The sequence below is a fragment of the Gouania willdenowi genome, chromosome 6, assembly GCF_900634775.1.
Source record: "Gouania willdenowi chromosome 6, fGouWil2.1, whole genome shotgun sequence".
NCBI classification, from domain to species: domain Eukaryota; kingdom Metazoa; phylum Chordata; class Actinopteri; order Blenniiformes; family Gobiesocidae; genus Gouania; species Gouania willdenowi.
The window spans coordinates 23,440,602-23,456,923 of NC_041049.1; the positions used below are offsets into that span (position 1 = coordinate 23,440,602).

A 16,322-nucleotide genomic window follows, 5' to 3' on the forward strand; every position below is an offset into this window, starting at 1 on the left:
AAAGCTCTGCTGGGTTTACCACACGGGAGGATGTATGGAGGTGCATGAGTCTGTGTGTGTATGTATGTGTATGAGAGAGAGAGAGAGAGAGAGGTAGTGTGAGGTGCAGAGAGACGCATGGGCTCTGCAGTGCAAAGTTGCTTAAGTCGTCAGCTGCCACCAGAGAGTTACTGACAGGCCTGCTTGGTTTCATTGTCTGTCTGGGCCAGTGTGGAGGGGGAAGTTTATAAAGTTTCTATCTGAGTGAAAGGGGAGGAGAGAGAGAGAGAGAAAGAGAGAGAGAGAGAGAGAGAGAGTAATAAAGCCAATAAAGAAAGCAAATGTGAAAAGTGAAGAGACCATTGAGTAGAGAGGAGATGGTTGAAGACGCTGAAGGTGAATGTAAATATTGTACATATATAACTGGTTCTTTCTGGGACTTGTGCTTGATCTATTGACCAAAAGATACATGACTTGGTCCTTAACTCTACATTTTGCTCCAATAATCACGTTTTTGTACAATACTTGTTGTTTTTGCTCTAAATGTGATTTCTTTGTATGACAAGAAGCTACTTCAAACTAAACATGTTGACTTTGATGAACTAGACCACATTTTGGCAAATTCTGCATAGTCAAGAAAAAGTTGATTGGTTAGTGGTTTCTGTATTTGTAAAGTTAACAATAACACTTTCAGAAATGTTTCTACAGGATTCAACAAGCTCTTCCTTCTGACCCTTTCTTGACAAAGTGTAAGTGCTTTATTTATTTATTAGTTTTACCACTTATGGTTTATGGATACTTCCCAATAACAGTTATCAAAAGAATTTCAACTCATGTATAACCACCACCGCTGGAGAAGAGGGCCCGCCTCGCCGAGGGTCGGCGCGGTGGACGGGCGACCCCCGGCGAAGGGGGCCGACAATGACGGCAAGGCCAGGGAGCAGGGGGGGAGCATCGCAAATGCAGCCAGGTGGGCCGACGCGGCGTGGCGGCCCCATTTCTCCGGCGGCGGGGAGAAGAGTTTATAGGCTGTAGCCGCGGCGCGAGCCCATGTCTGAGAGCCAATCCTTATCCCGAAGTTACGGATCTGACTTGCTGACTTCTCTTACTAAAGAATCCACGTTTAACTGAACTATTGCGGCGATTAGTGCACCATTAAACAAACACAAAACTACCATATTGTGCTCTTTTGGCTGTAAACAGAGGCCAACTTGTTTCAGCTGCCCACAACAATGGCGCCGGGTCGGAAAATGCCCGTATGTTGTGACATCACGTGGGAACTATATATATCCGAGCCTATGGTCACGTGACTGTCGTAAAGTGAAAGTTCTCTAGGCATTCTCCAGGTCACATGACCTGGTGAAAGACGGTCAGTCTCTCCAAACATACATAGTCAGTATTTCAAGAGGGAAGCCCCGCTCGGAGCATTGATACTGTCAAGCGCTGTATAGTGGCCTGAGGAATCATTTAAAATAACTCATATAGGTCAACTCTTCAGGTCAAAAAGTCCACAGTGTGCCTTTAAGTTCAGAAAATTACATTATCTATTTGTATTCTATTTCCAAATAAGGATTGCAGCAGCTGATGCAGCACACCTCAGACAGTTCTCCAGTCCAGTGACTGGCTATCACAAATGGAGAGAAAAAAAAATAATAATAAAACTACAATTCGTTTGGAATATAGAAACCAGAAAACTCCATGTATCCATTTAAACTCTGAACACAAAGACTTTGGATCTAACCCTGCAGATTTCAAACTGGCAGCTCGAGCTCGTCTTAGAGCTGAAAATCATAGTTTTACACATACTTTTTGAAAAATATATACTACGTCTTCCATTTGAAATGTGTTGCTAGCTGCTCCAAGTGTTTAGGAATGTGGTGTAGATATTAATCAGCTGCTAAAACGGTCCACCTCTCACTGCATCCCATCACCATCCCGATCTGCTTCTATTGGCTCGGACACACACGTGTGATAAACTGCACAGTGCATCCGTATGCATCCCCAAAACGCATGACTAAGACTTTTTATCTGACCATTTATCTGTGTCAGGATACGACTGATTCTCTTTCTGGTCTGCGACTAAATCATCAATCAATCCCTGTCTCTCTGACACAGCAGAAGCTCCATCTCACAGAACATTGAGGAGAGTTCCTTCAAGACGACGGCAGGGACCTATTCTTCATCTCAATAACAATTCTCTGAAAGAACTTAAAATATCTTATCTGTAGGTGTAAAATGATCTTGCTGATTTTGACCTGAGCTGATTGCACTATGCATCGTAAAGTATTTAGTGTTTGTGTGTGTGCACAGATACCTACCTATGATCTGGATGATCTGTGCCAGCAGGACTCCATCTGTGACATCCTGGCTCAAGTCCTTGATGAGACGCGGACAGCCGGACTTGGCCAGGTAGTGATTGGCCCAGTCTGTGTAAATCTGTTGAAAAGAACAAATCCTCTGTCAGCGAGTGTTGTTGTTAACAGAAGATCAGTTTGTCTGACACACAACAATGACCTTTAATTACAGGACGAGCCCTGATATTCTCTCCATGCTTGTTCCTCCATAGCACCCCCATTTCAGAGATCACCGAGTTAATATTCACAACTCCAACAAAAACAGCTTATATATATTAGGCAGAAAAGCGACTATAGAACGTGTCCAGGGGTGAGCCGCAATTCTTTATGTTGAGGTGCTTTGACGCGTGCAACTCGTGAATTTACAAATACCCCCTGCAACTTTCTTTTTCCTAAATGTACGGGTCCCAGAATAGGTTTTTAAATAAACTCTTAGCAGTCACTTTGTCTTCAGGGCCATAAGCGTCGGATTCTTTGTCCTTCGGATGACAGACGGATATCAGCAGCTGTTGGGGTTTCACTGGGCTCCAGAAAGAAAAAAATAATAATAATCTGGCCCCGGAGAGACCAACCTCAGGAAGGCCACAATGTTTGCAGAGGAAGTGGTGATGACTGGTGAAGGACTTTCCTTCTTCACAAATTTCAAAAGTCATTAAATTATTAACAACTTGTGTCCGGCCCACCCAGTCAAAGCAATTGGAAAATTCCAAAACTGGCAGTAAGCATGAAGAGCTTCAGGTTTATTGGTTAAATCCCAAACTTATGAGGATCGGTTGTGGGGTTTGATTAAAAAGCATGGACGATGACTTCTGCAACTACCGTCTCCTCTAATTATCCAGGTATAACAAAAAATAAGTCAGAAATGTGAAAAAACAGAATACTTCTCTAATGATGACATTTTCTAAGGAATTTCCTCATAAAATTGAACCACTTCTCATGATGAAATGATCCTGTTTTCCCCTAATTTACCTCACACTGCCTTCAATTAAAACGCTTTCCCTCCCACTCTTTTTCCTTTGGAAGTGGGGAATTGGCATCTTTTAAGCTGCCGCCTCTTGTAAGCTTTGGTCTGTTGTGGTTTTCTTTGTAGCTTTCTCGATTATGAGAAGGCGTAAAGTCTAACATTGAAGAAAAAAAAAAGCATGCCGTCACAACCGTGCACGCAATTAAGAAAATCAGTTTTAATATAAAAGCATGCCAGTGGCTAGTTGCTACAACAAAAATAATTAAATCTAGTTATCTTGTTACAAAATAAAATACAAATTCACAAAGGCCTCCCGCTCACTGTAGCAGATGCTTTTCTACGTGTTTACTTTATTTATCTTGAAAGTAAATCAACTGATCCTTCTTTATTAAGAAAACTCATTCCGTCCAACTGTTACATCTCTCCACACCCATTAAGATATTATATAATAACGATGAAGTCAAGAGGGCAACATAAAAACTTTTTAAAAAGCTTCTTATCTGGCCAAGCCACATGACAGAATGACTTCAGGCTTCATCATAAACACTTTTTATTTCTACTCATTCAAAATATTACAGACCTAGCATAAAATATCTAATGATCTGGTAAAAATAAACAAAAATGTTTCCAATGAAGCAAAAACTCATGATTTTATGTTAAACAAAGTTCAGTGGTGTAAAACAAGTTCTCACGTCACTGTAATTCACTTGCTTTTATGGGTACTTGTACTTTTTGGAGTATATTTCTAAATCACTTGTACTTAATAACATTTTAAAAGAAGTAAAGTAATGAACTACATTTCTACACTCAACCGCTACTGAGTCAATTATTAAGTTTTTGTTTTAAAATGATCAACTGACATTGTGAAACTACAAAAATTGAAATGACCAGACAGCAATCAAACACATTACATCATAGATCTCTTCCTTTTTAAGTTATGTTCTTATATTTTACTTATACCCTTTGTGAGGGAACCGTGGAAAGATTTATTACCAAAAATAAACGTGGGGGGTTAAAGTAACTAGTAACTTTTACTTTGAGTACTATTTAATTGAGCTACTTTTTTATTTTTCATGTATGACTTATTTGTACTTGTACTTGAGTACAATTTCAATCAAGTAACAGCACTTCTACTTGAGTAGGATATGTCAGTACTCTTTACACCTCATCCTCAAACAAAAGTTCTGTACAAATATTTCATTAAAAAAATGAGTTAGCAGCCAAAACTGAAAGGTTGTATTTGCAGAGTCACTTGTCTGGGTTGTTTTAGTTTACTTTGATACAGTTAGACACACATAGAAAATGTTTAGAGAGAAAAAAAAAAAAAAAAAACGGTGTATCTGATCATTTTAAAACAGGGTTTAAAAACAGTGTATGTATATATAAACAGGATAGAATAACAAGAAATATCAGTCAAGTTCCACCACAGTACAGGGAACACGCGAGACACATAAAGGAAGTAGTGTCTCACTAAAAGTCAAGCTGCAGTTGTGAAAGTGTGGGACATCTTAGAGTTTGGGACCTCATCACATGATATCACTTCACTCTGCTCTGAACAAAAAGCTGTTTCAGGTGCTATTCCCCAAACATTTACTGAACTCATTGACCTCAGCCTAGAATACAAAACACAGCGGCAGTTACAACCCCAACAACCAGGCTACTGATATCACACACTGAACACACACACACTCATGCTGGATGAGACAACAAACACAGACACATAAGTAGAAACGCATGCTATAAATCTACTAACAGCTTCCACACACACACACACACTTAGCCACCCTGCCTTCTCTTCCTTTCTTTTATCAGTCAGCAGAGGTTCTCTCTCTTCTCTTCTCTCCTCTTCAGTGATGCCACATTTAGCATCCTCTCCATTCTTTCAGTACCTGCTCCGCAGTCGCGTCCCCACGGCATCAGGGACGTCTACAGCTGCTAAAATTGATCCAGCTCATACCCGGGAGCACTTTAACATCCAAGATCCCAATGCAGTGGCTACAGCGATGCAGGTATGACAGGCAGAATCCTGCAATGACTCCGTTTGTCCTGTAGGGGCGTGGAGTATAGGGAGAATAAGATGCTGACGTGAAAGATGGGATCAGAGCTGGCTGCATTTTTTTCTTTCCACGTATTTGTTAATATACTCCCACTGGAGGACTGTTATAAGTATGGGCTCTTTAATCAGGGCATCATTCCAATACTGTACAATAAATTAGGGGTTTAATTGCACTCCGGGAGTCAGAGCCCATATACAATTGCTTGGAGCATATTTATCTGTGTAATAAGTTTGAAGCCGGCCAGCGTTTGGAGACAACTTCTCTGTGGCTTTGCTGGCTCCAGAATCTCCAATTGGACCCAATGCCCCTCCTGCTTGGCTTTTAAAGCTAATTGAACACAATACCAAAGCCACCTTAAGTGCAAAAATAATGTGCCACCAGAATGAGTGGAAAATATTCTACTGGCACAAATGAGAGGTTGAAAATGGATGTGGTGGCATTAAAGAAAAAGTTTTGTTTTCACTGACAGATGTTAGTGTTGTTGTTAGAATGCTCAATAATATTAAATATGTAGGTTAAAGCTGCTACGCCTGATAGTTTTTTTATTAGATAAAATTGTGAAATAGTGTAAGTGCCTCATAGATCAATGATTCCAACATCATTTACTCCAAAAAAGAAAGAAAGGCTGAAATTCTCCTTTGAAATGTTGTTTTCATCTCCACAGGACGTCGTCTGCTTGTTGAAATTTTCCACACATTGCATTGAATGCATTCTAGGATGTGGAGTTGCGGAGACGCGTGCATAGAAGTGTTTTTATTTCAACCTATGCCGGGAAACATTGAACAAAAATGATGCCAAGAGAATCGCTGTCCTCCTTGACTGACGAAAAAAACCAAAAAATCACTGTAAGAATGAAGAATGGACATGAAAATAAACATTCAAGTTGCAATTTGAACATTTTTCCTTTCTTTTTGTGGTAAATGGTGTTCAATTCATTGAACTATAAGGCATATACTATGTTTTTATCTAATATAAATAACAGGAGTAGCAGCTTTAACCTTTGTCATCTGCTACTTTTACTTCTATGTCCCTCAATCTTTTCCGACATGTATATAGCTGATAGAACGTAGTTCTTTTGTTTTTCTTTCATGCTTTTAGATTAATTCCTATACTACGTTGACTATTTTGACTATTGTACCAGCTGTTGTTTTGTTTATCAATGACCAGATCTAAAACTATTTACCACTGTGCACATGGGGTCAACATTACTAGTTTGCTTTATGTATTTATTCTTAAACAATTTTTATATATAAAAAGTAATTATTTCGCCAAACCTTTAAATAACACAAGGAATTTGCTTACAGCTGAAATAATGATGTTTAAAACAAAGTCAGTGCTGACTTTTTGTTTTTCTCTTTTAGAAGTTCCTATGTCTGACATCATCCAGCTGCATTTTAGAAGCACCTGGAAACCATTCCAGCCATGGAAATCTTCTTGGTGCTTCCTAAGTTATTCAAGTCTGACGTTCCCAAGAACCATCATTATCTCGTGGATTCAGAGTGAGCGAGGCCACCTCTGTAAAATCTTCTTAATCCAGAGGCAATAGCAGTAGGCCGTCTTCCAATGTGGTTACATTCCAGTCTTGGAAAAACCCAAATGAGCATTTTACACATGCAATTTACAAATCGCAGGCTTAATGTTAACCCGCAGGTTTGTGAATCGCAACGATCTCTTTATTTTTCAAGACAGCCATCTCCATGATGCCATGAAAATGTGGAAATAGACTGAACTATCGGCTGTCTGCGGGACCAGAGTGTATGCTGTTGAGCTGTCAGTCATAGCTGAGACTGTAGAGTTAAAATCTTTACAGCTACAACTTAAAAAAGCTGATGAAACAGTCAATATCAATGTTTCATTTTTATATAGATTAAGATCTGAAAATGTACATCAAAGCCCGGCACTACATTGTCTTAAATTACCTTATTTTTACAGCTATTAAAATCAAGTCAAACACTGATCAAATGTTCTTAGAATGATTTAAGGGTAACTGAAAAGTGAAGGGTTCAGTGATGCATTTCTGCGATTATACACTTATTTTGTCATTTCAGGGGAAGCCCTGTGCGGAAGAGGATATAACTGTGCAACTGGGAGAAGTTTGGACACATTCTCTGCTGGGTGCACGTCAGTCATTGCTGATTCGTTATAGCACAGTGTGACTAAAGGACAGAGTGTGGAGAGAAAGAAAGAAAGAAAGAAAGAAAGAAAGAAAGAAAGAGAGGAATGAACGAAATGAACAAAAAACCCTGACAGTTCCAACACAGTTTAAAGACATATGAGCACAACATCAGTTTAGAGACAGAGAGCAGCAGGCAGACAGGAAACTAAACAGAGATGACCATCATGATAAACTGTCAGTGGTTATAGGCACCAATTATGGACAATCATTTACTACAGCTTCTAAATGAGCCTAAACCATGCACGAGAACCATTACATGGTGGTAGCTTTCATTCATCTTACACTGAGAATCTTGCTTAAAGTTCCAGTATTATGCTATTTTTTCCCCATCTCCGAATGTTCTAAGAACCTCAACAACATAGTAGTTGAGGTCTATTTTCCCAAACTATCCTGTTTTATGGAGTTTTAGCCCTATGAAAAGTCACTTTCAGACCGCTTCTAAAAACAGCCTGTTTTTGGGTCTTCATGCATATGTATGAGTAGGCGTAAATCACTAACAGTCTTCCTTGTCCTCCTCATCTCTTCTGACCACAGAAATATTCCCTATAGTCCATTGTTTTGTTCAACCGCTGCATCTCATTGGGTCACAAACACGTCAGATCATGTCAAAGGCGATACAAGGCAGTATAACAGCTACTAAAAGTGAAACTGATTGCGCTTTGAATTATCTATATAGGCAAGGCAAATTTATTTGTATAGCGTATTTCATACACAAGGCAACTCAATGTGCTTTACATGATCAAAAAGTGCAATAGAAAATATTCAACAGCTTAAAATCAATAAGGACATTAAAGTCAGTAAAAACATATAAAATTGTCAACAAACATCAACAACATGAGCAAAAATCTCCCCCTTAATCATACGCAGTAGAGAAAAAGAGTGATTTTAACTTTGAAAAATGTTCACATTGGATGCTGACTTCAGCTCTGCTGCATTTTGTTTCACTTCTTTGCAGCATAACAACTAAACAGCATCACCATGTTTAGTGTGAGCTCTGGGCTCCACTACCTGACCTGTGTCCATAGATCTGAGAGATAATGCTATATACTGAACATAAAGATATTAACTGTGATATCAACCTGCCTTCACTATTGTTTAACCTGTGAGATAGTCTGAGAGGGAGGAGCTCACATTCTTATAGGGTAGGAGGAGCCACGATTGTCAGGAGGACAATTCCCCATATGAGTCATAAAGGGGAAAAATCCAACTTGCCCATTTAGAGCTGAGTTTTTTACAAAATGTGAAATTGCGAAGGAGGGAGGAAACAGAAGTTTTTCAACTTTGACCCTCTAAATAAGGCTAAAGGAATGTATATCACTGTAGCAAAACCATTATAAAGTGATTTTTTTTATAATACTGCCCCTTTAAGTATTCTTTATCAAATGCTTTCCCACTACCAGGCCTGCACATAACTGCACTTAAATCACAGCGACTGTAGGACCAAAAGCAACATTACTGTAAAACCTAAGAACCCATTTACAACAGGGTTTACAATGTACAACTACAATGTAAACCCAAATTCAAACTAACATTAGGCACACTCAGTGGTTGATCTAATTTTAATATGATAAAACTGCTCAATGAGCCTTCATGGGTGCTGAAGAAATATATCCAACTTACAAATATGACTCTAAACATATGCACAGGCTTTTTCCTTCAGCTAACTTTGACTATAAACAGAGATGGTAATTTACATTCAGATGAAGCTGTAAAAACACAGTTTAGTGCTATGATAAACAGTATATTATATCATAGTAATTAGGGGAAAAACTAACAACCACATGCTAATTCTGCACTGAATCCTGCCTCTCGCTGGGAGTAAATGATCCAACAATGGACAATAATCTTCACTTCACTCACTTTCTAAATAATAGGCAAAACTGTAATAATGTAACAATGATGGAAACAGAATGTTGATAATGTAAGCTAAACTAAATATTACTATCAACTATATTTACTGAAGGTTATGTTTTAACCTGATTGTTTCTTTTATAATTGTAAGAAAAGGAAATAATAAGAAAAAGGTATAGAAATGTCAAAATCTAGATTTTTAGCATTTGTTTCAGCTTTGTAAGGCAAGGCAAGGCAAATTTATTTGTATAGCGCATTTCATACACAAAGCAACTCAATGTGCTTTACATGATAAAACATTCAATTGTTTAAAATCAGAAAAAAAGAATTTTTAAAATCATCAGTAAAATCAATTAAAATCATCAACAAACACGACATCAACAACATGACCAAAAATCTCTCTCTCAATCATACGCAGTAGAGAAAAAAAGTGCCTTTAACTTTGATTTAAAAATGTTCACATTGGATGCTGACTTCAGCTCTGCTGGCAGTTTGTTCCACTTCTTTGCAGCATAACAACTAAAAGCAGCATCACCATGTTTACTGTGAGCTCTGGGCTCCACTATCTGACCTGTGTCCATAGATCTGAGAGACCTGCTGGGTTCATACCTGACTAACATGTCACTGATGTATTCTGGACCAAATCCATTCACAGATTTATACACCAGCAGCAGAACTTTAAAGTCTATTCTGAGGCTGACTGGGAGCCAGTGTAAAGACTTTAAAACTGGAGTAATGTGTTCTGACCTCTTTGTTCTGGTTAAGACCTGAGCTGCAGCGTTCTGAACCAGTTGCAGCTGTTTGATGCTCTTTTGGGGGATTCCTGTCAGAAGACTATTACAATAGTCCAGTCTGCTGGAGATAAAAGCATGGACCAGTTTCTCCTGATCTTTCTGAGTCATTAAACCTTTCACTCTGGAGATGTTCTTTAGGTGGTAGAAGCTGTTTTTGTGATAGATTTGATCTGACTGCTGAATGTAAGATCTGAGTCAATCAGAACACCAAGGTTTTTGACTTGGTCTTTAGCTTTTAAAGATCGAGACTCAAGATAATTGCTGACAGCTGTCCTCTTTTCCTTGTTACCAAAGACAATCACCTCCATCTTATCATGATTTAGTTGAAGGAAGTTTTCACTCATCCAGCAGTTTACTTTTTCTAAACAGTCACACAACACCTCAATGGGACCATAGTCATCTGGGTTCAGTGATAGATATAGTTGTGTCATCTGCGTAGCTCTGATAATCAACCTTACAGTTCTGTAAAATTTGTCCTAAAGGAAGCATATAAAGGCTAAACAGAAGTGGTCCAAGAACAGATCCCTGAGGAACCCCACAGGACATTGGTAATCTGTCAGATTCAAAGTTTCCAATGCTTACAAAATAGCTTCGCTCCTCCAAGTATGACTTAAACCATTACATTACTTTTCCATTTAGTCCAACCCATGTTTACAATCTGTGCAACAAAATTGTATGAGCTACAGTATCAAATGCAGCACTTAGATCCAACAGAATGAGAACAGATACTTTTCCTGAATCAGTGTTCAACCTTATGTCATTGATCACTTTGATAAGAGCAGTTTCAGTGCTGTGATGAGAACGAAAACCTGACTGAAATTTATCAAATATTTTGTTGAATGTTAAGAATTGATTCAGTTGGTTGAAGACCACCTTCTCAATGATCTTGGCCATGAATGGAATGTTGCTGATTGGTCTATAGTTAGCCAGTATAGAGGCATCCAGTGTTCTCTTTTTTAACAGAGGTTTCACAGCAGCTACTTTCAGGGATTTTGGTACGGTGCCTGATTGGAATGAGCAGTTAATTATCTGACACAAATCAGTGACAATTGACTTTACAACAGTTTTAAAGAAGTTTGAGGGTATTGTGTCAAGGCAACACGTTGATGGATTCAGCTGCTGAACAGTCTTCTCTATTGTTTTTGGGTTCACTGTAATAAACTCTAACATTGTAGTTGACTCATCCCTCAGTGGTTGAAGCTGTTCAAGCTTTTTGTGATTTTGCTGGTTTGTTCTGATGTTTGACCTTATTGATTGTATTTTTTCATTGAAATATACAGCAAATTCATTGCATTTTCCAGCTGACGGTAATTCAGGGGCTATCTGATCTGGGGGGGTTGTGAGCTTTTCAATTACAGAAAACAACGTGTGAGAGTTGTTGACATTTTTGGCCATAATTTCAGAAAAGTATTGCTGCCTTGCTTTGAACAAGCCATCATTGAATTTTGGCAGACTTTTTTTGTATAGTTCGAGATGAATTTGGAGTTTTGTTGATCTCCATTTACGCTCAGCTCTCCTACAGTCAGATTTCAAATTCTGCATTATCTCAGTCCTCCTTCAAGGTCTTTTCTGTGTGTTTGGTTTTCTCTTAGTTTTGATTGGAGCCACCACATCTATGAAATTACAGACTTTTGTATTAAACTCATCCAAAAGATCATCAACTGTCTCAGCACTCAATGTTGGTGCCATTGCTATGGCTTCCATAAACTGTGCACTTGCGTTGTCATTTATGTACCTTTTCTTTAAACACACAGAAGTAGGGGGAACAGATGTTACAGTCTCTAGGTCAAAAAAGACAGAAATGATCAGATAGAGCTAAGTCTCTTACATCAACAGCAGAGATATCAACACCTTTAGAGATAACCAGATCCAAAGTGTGACCAAACTGTAAAGAATAATACTATAGCATATGTCTCATCATGGTTTGCACAAGTCTGCAAATTAAATAATACAAAACCAGTTATATACTTTTTCATTTCAAGGCACATATTATGACACACAACACTATCAAAGATGTATACAATGCCATTGAAGCCCAATGTGCCCATGTGCTGCCTACTGCCACTAGGAGTGTGACAATATCTCGATACGAAGATATATCGCGATATTTTTCCGCACAAATCATTATCGATATACTCCCGCTAAGTATCAATTTTTTATTTATTTTTATTGTTTTTTTTTTTTTTTTTCAAAAATCTTTTCTGCTTTTTCACTAAAATGTGCAGGTACGTCTTCACAGAAATGTTGTCACTGTTTGTTGAAGGAACCAATATATTGTTTACTGGAATATTGCACTATAATGGTGTCACTGGTAAAAAAATACCCTATTTTTTGTTTACAGAAAGCACTATTGGAGATACTTATCTGTTTACATTGGTATGTTGACCCTTATTTACAGAAATATTGCACTAAAATAGTGTCACTGTTCATAGGACACTTTTTAAATGTACTGTCTTTCAGAGATATAAAATAAAAATTGTATTTTTTCACTTAATCTTTTTTTTCTTGTTATGTCATAGATTATCGTAGATTGATTTCTGACTAATATATCGATAATCACAGTATATTGTCATATTGTGAGATAATTGTTATCGTGAGCTTTGTATCGCGTATGGTATTGTATCGTATTGTGAGGTACCCAGAGGTTCCCACCCATAACTGCCACCTTTGGCACAAAACTGGGTAAATGTTACTACTGTAGGTGAACTATAACAATATAATAATAAAACATTTTTTAAAAAAAACAACAACAACAACCAAAAACAATTGGGACACTATTTTTATTTCACATTCTTTGTTTCATTCTAAATAAATATTTAATGCTGCATTACGTAATTTCCGTGCTTGACTGAGGCATTTGTTTTAAATGGCAAAAAGACGAGCTATTAATATTATATAATATCAATACTAGTACTGTATTTTATTACATGTAGACACATGACTCATAATGTATATGTACTTTAAGACTTTTTTGATACTTAAGTAATGTATCACAAACATAATGTTTTATTGCTGAGATTTTAAATAATCCTATAGATATTAATTCTAAGTGGTGTGTTTAAGGTGTCACGTCAAAGCGCAGACAAGGAGACATCAGCAGACACTGGAGAAGCTGGGCACACAAATACAGTACACGCACACACACGATTGGCCTTGCACACTTTTGGGCAGAAGTAGTGTGCCATTTCACCATGGTAACCACAGCATGTGAGGTAGTGTCTGGCTCTGCCGGCTCTGTGCCCTGTGATCTACACACAACCATCACACTGGTAAAGGACACGCACACAGTCAGACACACACGAGCATTTTGAGCTCTGCATGCCAACGACCTCTCACACACACACACACCAAAAATAGACAAGCACAGCAAACAAATGTTTTTATTGACTATGTTGGTTCAGTCCCGTTGAGACAATATAATACGGATCCAGCCAGCCATCATTTTAAAGCAGCTGGCAGACGTTAGTCTGATTTTTTAAGTGCTGCGATACTTTCACTGTAAATCTCACTAAGTTCTTCAGAGCATTCAGCATAATAATGATTATTTCAAACCCCTGAGAGCACTACTAACTTTCAAACACAAACAAACCTAACCGGGGGTTTCCACTGGATACGTCTCCACTGCGCCACGGCACAGATTCGGTTTTTCCCCGCTATCCGCCGTCCCGTAATCCCCAATGGTTGCGTTTTGTGTGCACCACGGTGCACTCCGGTTGGATGACTGTGACGTCACAAAACAGAGGAGTTCTCACAATATTTATACAATCGCGCAAGAACGCAGTTAAAAGTATGTGTTATAAACACAACAATAAACAGACAAACAGGTCAGTGTTTCTAATGAAGGAGTACAAGAAGGTTGGACTCTGGATTTGTCACAGCCACATATTTTAGCAACAGCCAACATAGAAGAGATAAAACTACACCAGTAAAACATGAACTAAATCAAAGTTGCTGCAGTTTACAGTGTAGTTACAGTATGAGAGGAAACAATACAGTGAATGTGACTTTGTTTTTATACATTATGATATTTTGGTGATGTAGTTACTTGAAATATAATCTGAAGTGTTTTATTTTGAAAAGTAACCCGATATTTTAGTGCTTAATTTTCTGTTTAGCTTCATTTGCTCTGTGCTGATTGATGCGTGGTGCTCCGGTGTCCGCCAAAAATAGTAGCCCTGCGTATATCTGGCGGAGGGCACCGGACTACCGCAGCTAGGAAGGAGCAGACACGCACTGCAGCGGACCTGGTGGAAATGAACACATAGACTAAAGTGGAAACCTATCAGCTCCGGTGGCGCGGTGGTGACGTAACGCAGAGGAGCCGCATCCAGTGGAAATTGGGGGTAACAGCTAACAGGTTACCCTTAGCGTTAGCTCTTTGTGTCACATGGGTGGTGAAACACTAAACAATGAATACAGTGTCACAATCAGGGTTGGGGTCAATTACATTTGTACTTTCGGAATTGGTAATTAATTACAATTGTAATGTCATCATAATTGAAATTGTAATTGAAAAAAACATGTTGCCGTTCTAATCGTAACTGAATTGTAATTGAGCTCAGATAATTGACTTTGTAATTGTAAGCGGCATGAATGACATTTTATAAAAACTGTCATTTGCAATGTAATTGAATGCAAAACTGAGAAACCGTGTTATAGTTCTATGGTTTATTAAAATACGTTTTGTAACAAAAAACAAAACAAAAGAACAAACAAGTTTATCTCTTAGTATTAATATCAAAAATATTAATACAGATATTTTCATTAAATTATGAAGCCTAAAAAGGAAACAAAGAGATTAAAAACAAATCAGTTGATAGATAAAAATGTGAGTATTTTACAGCTGATTTAAGACATGAGATGCTAACAGAAAGCTAACATAAGAGGAAGAATATGTTTAATGGGGTTATTTATTAAAGGCTCAGGAATTGTGATTAATTGTAATTGAACTTTAGTCATTCAGAATGTAATTATGATGGATTTCAGGGGAAAAATAATCATTGTAATTTGAATTGTAATTGGAAAAAAAATCTGGTAAAGTTAATCATAATAGAGTTGTGATTGAACATGGATAATTGAAGACGTAATTGTAATTTAAAAATGTAATTTGACCCCAACCCTGGTCACAATCCTCTCCACTTGTTTATTATTTATCCCAGCTGAGTCAATGTAAACCATCAGAGCATGATATGCCTGTGACTCATTGCTTACATTAGTCACACTTCCCTGCAACCTGAGTCAGAGAATGAGTTTCACTGATCGTATGCTGACATGACAGCATCCTTTGGGCTCCAACAGGGTCTGATTGGCAAAGACATTCAAACCTAACAACTGTTGCTTTTGTCTCTCAGCTGTGACTGGAAAACAAAAAGCCACCATAAAGTCACTTCTATGCCGTACGCAGCACATGTCCATTTGATTTCAATAGGGACTGCCATCTGTTTGTGGAGAAGCAAATTCACGTAGATGGCTGAATTAATGACTTTTTGATTGGGTGTGAAAAGCCTGGGCTTGTTTTTAATGAACAAGCCTCTCAGAGGATGAGAATAGGCCAGTGACCTCGAAACACAACACTTAGCCCATTCATTAAGATGATGATTACGTCAAATATTGACTCACAAAATTTAAAGAGTGTTTTCATAACTGATGGAGATTTTTTTCTGCGGGAGCCGAGTTGATTTGTTTGGCCAAAGATGAAGAGATAAAGCAAACCTGAGAATCAATGCAGGCACCTTTACTGCAATTAAATAGATAGATTAAATATAATAAATAAACTGTGTGTCCAGGTTTAAATTAAGGCTGCAATGATTAGTCGACATAATCGATAACGTCGACTAATTTTTGTGGTCGATGCAGATTTTATAGCGTTGACGCATTGTTTATTCATGTAAAAAATAACAAAGGATAAAAACCGGTGTCACGGTCTGAGTTTACCTCATATGATTATGAGGTAAATTAGATTATGAATTTATGCTAGTTCCGCTGTGCTGAGTGAGTGACATTCTCAGTCAACAACTCGAGTTTAGTAATAGTGTCTCATGCAGCAATGTCAATACAAATAAGAAGAGTTCATTTATTTATATATCATTCAGACTACACCTTACCATGCACAACTCTTTAGTTGGTCTAAAGTTCTTACCACCAGAA

The 16,322-nt window shown here is 38.0% G+C and overlaps 1 protein-coding gene across 10 annotated transcripts in view; it reads right to left on the bottom strand.

Moving 5' to 3' along the window:
- nav3 (neuron navigator 3) overlaps positions 1 to 16,322 on the bottom strand; it is a 332,783-nt gene that overhangs the window by 158,002 nt on the left and 158,459 nt on the right. For all 10 annotated transcript variants that reach the window (XM_028448750.1, XM_028448749.1, XM_028448748.1 and 7 more), the window contains exon 2: positions 2,298 to 2,415. In XM_028448750.1, the coding sequence (XP_028304551.1) occupies positions 2,298 to 2,415 (118 nt within the window). The remainder of the gene's footprint in view (positions 1 to 2,297; positions 2,416 to 16,322) is intronic.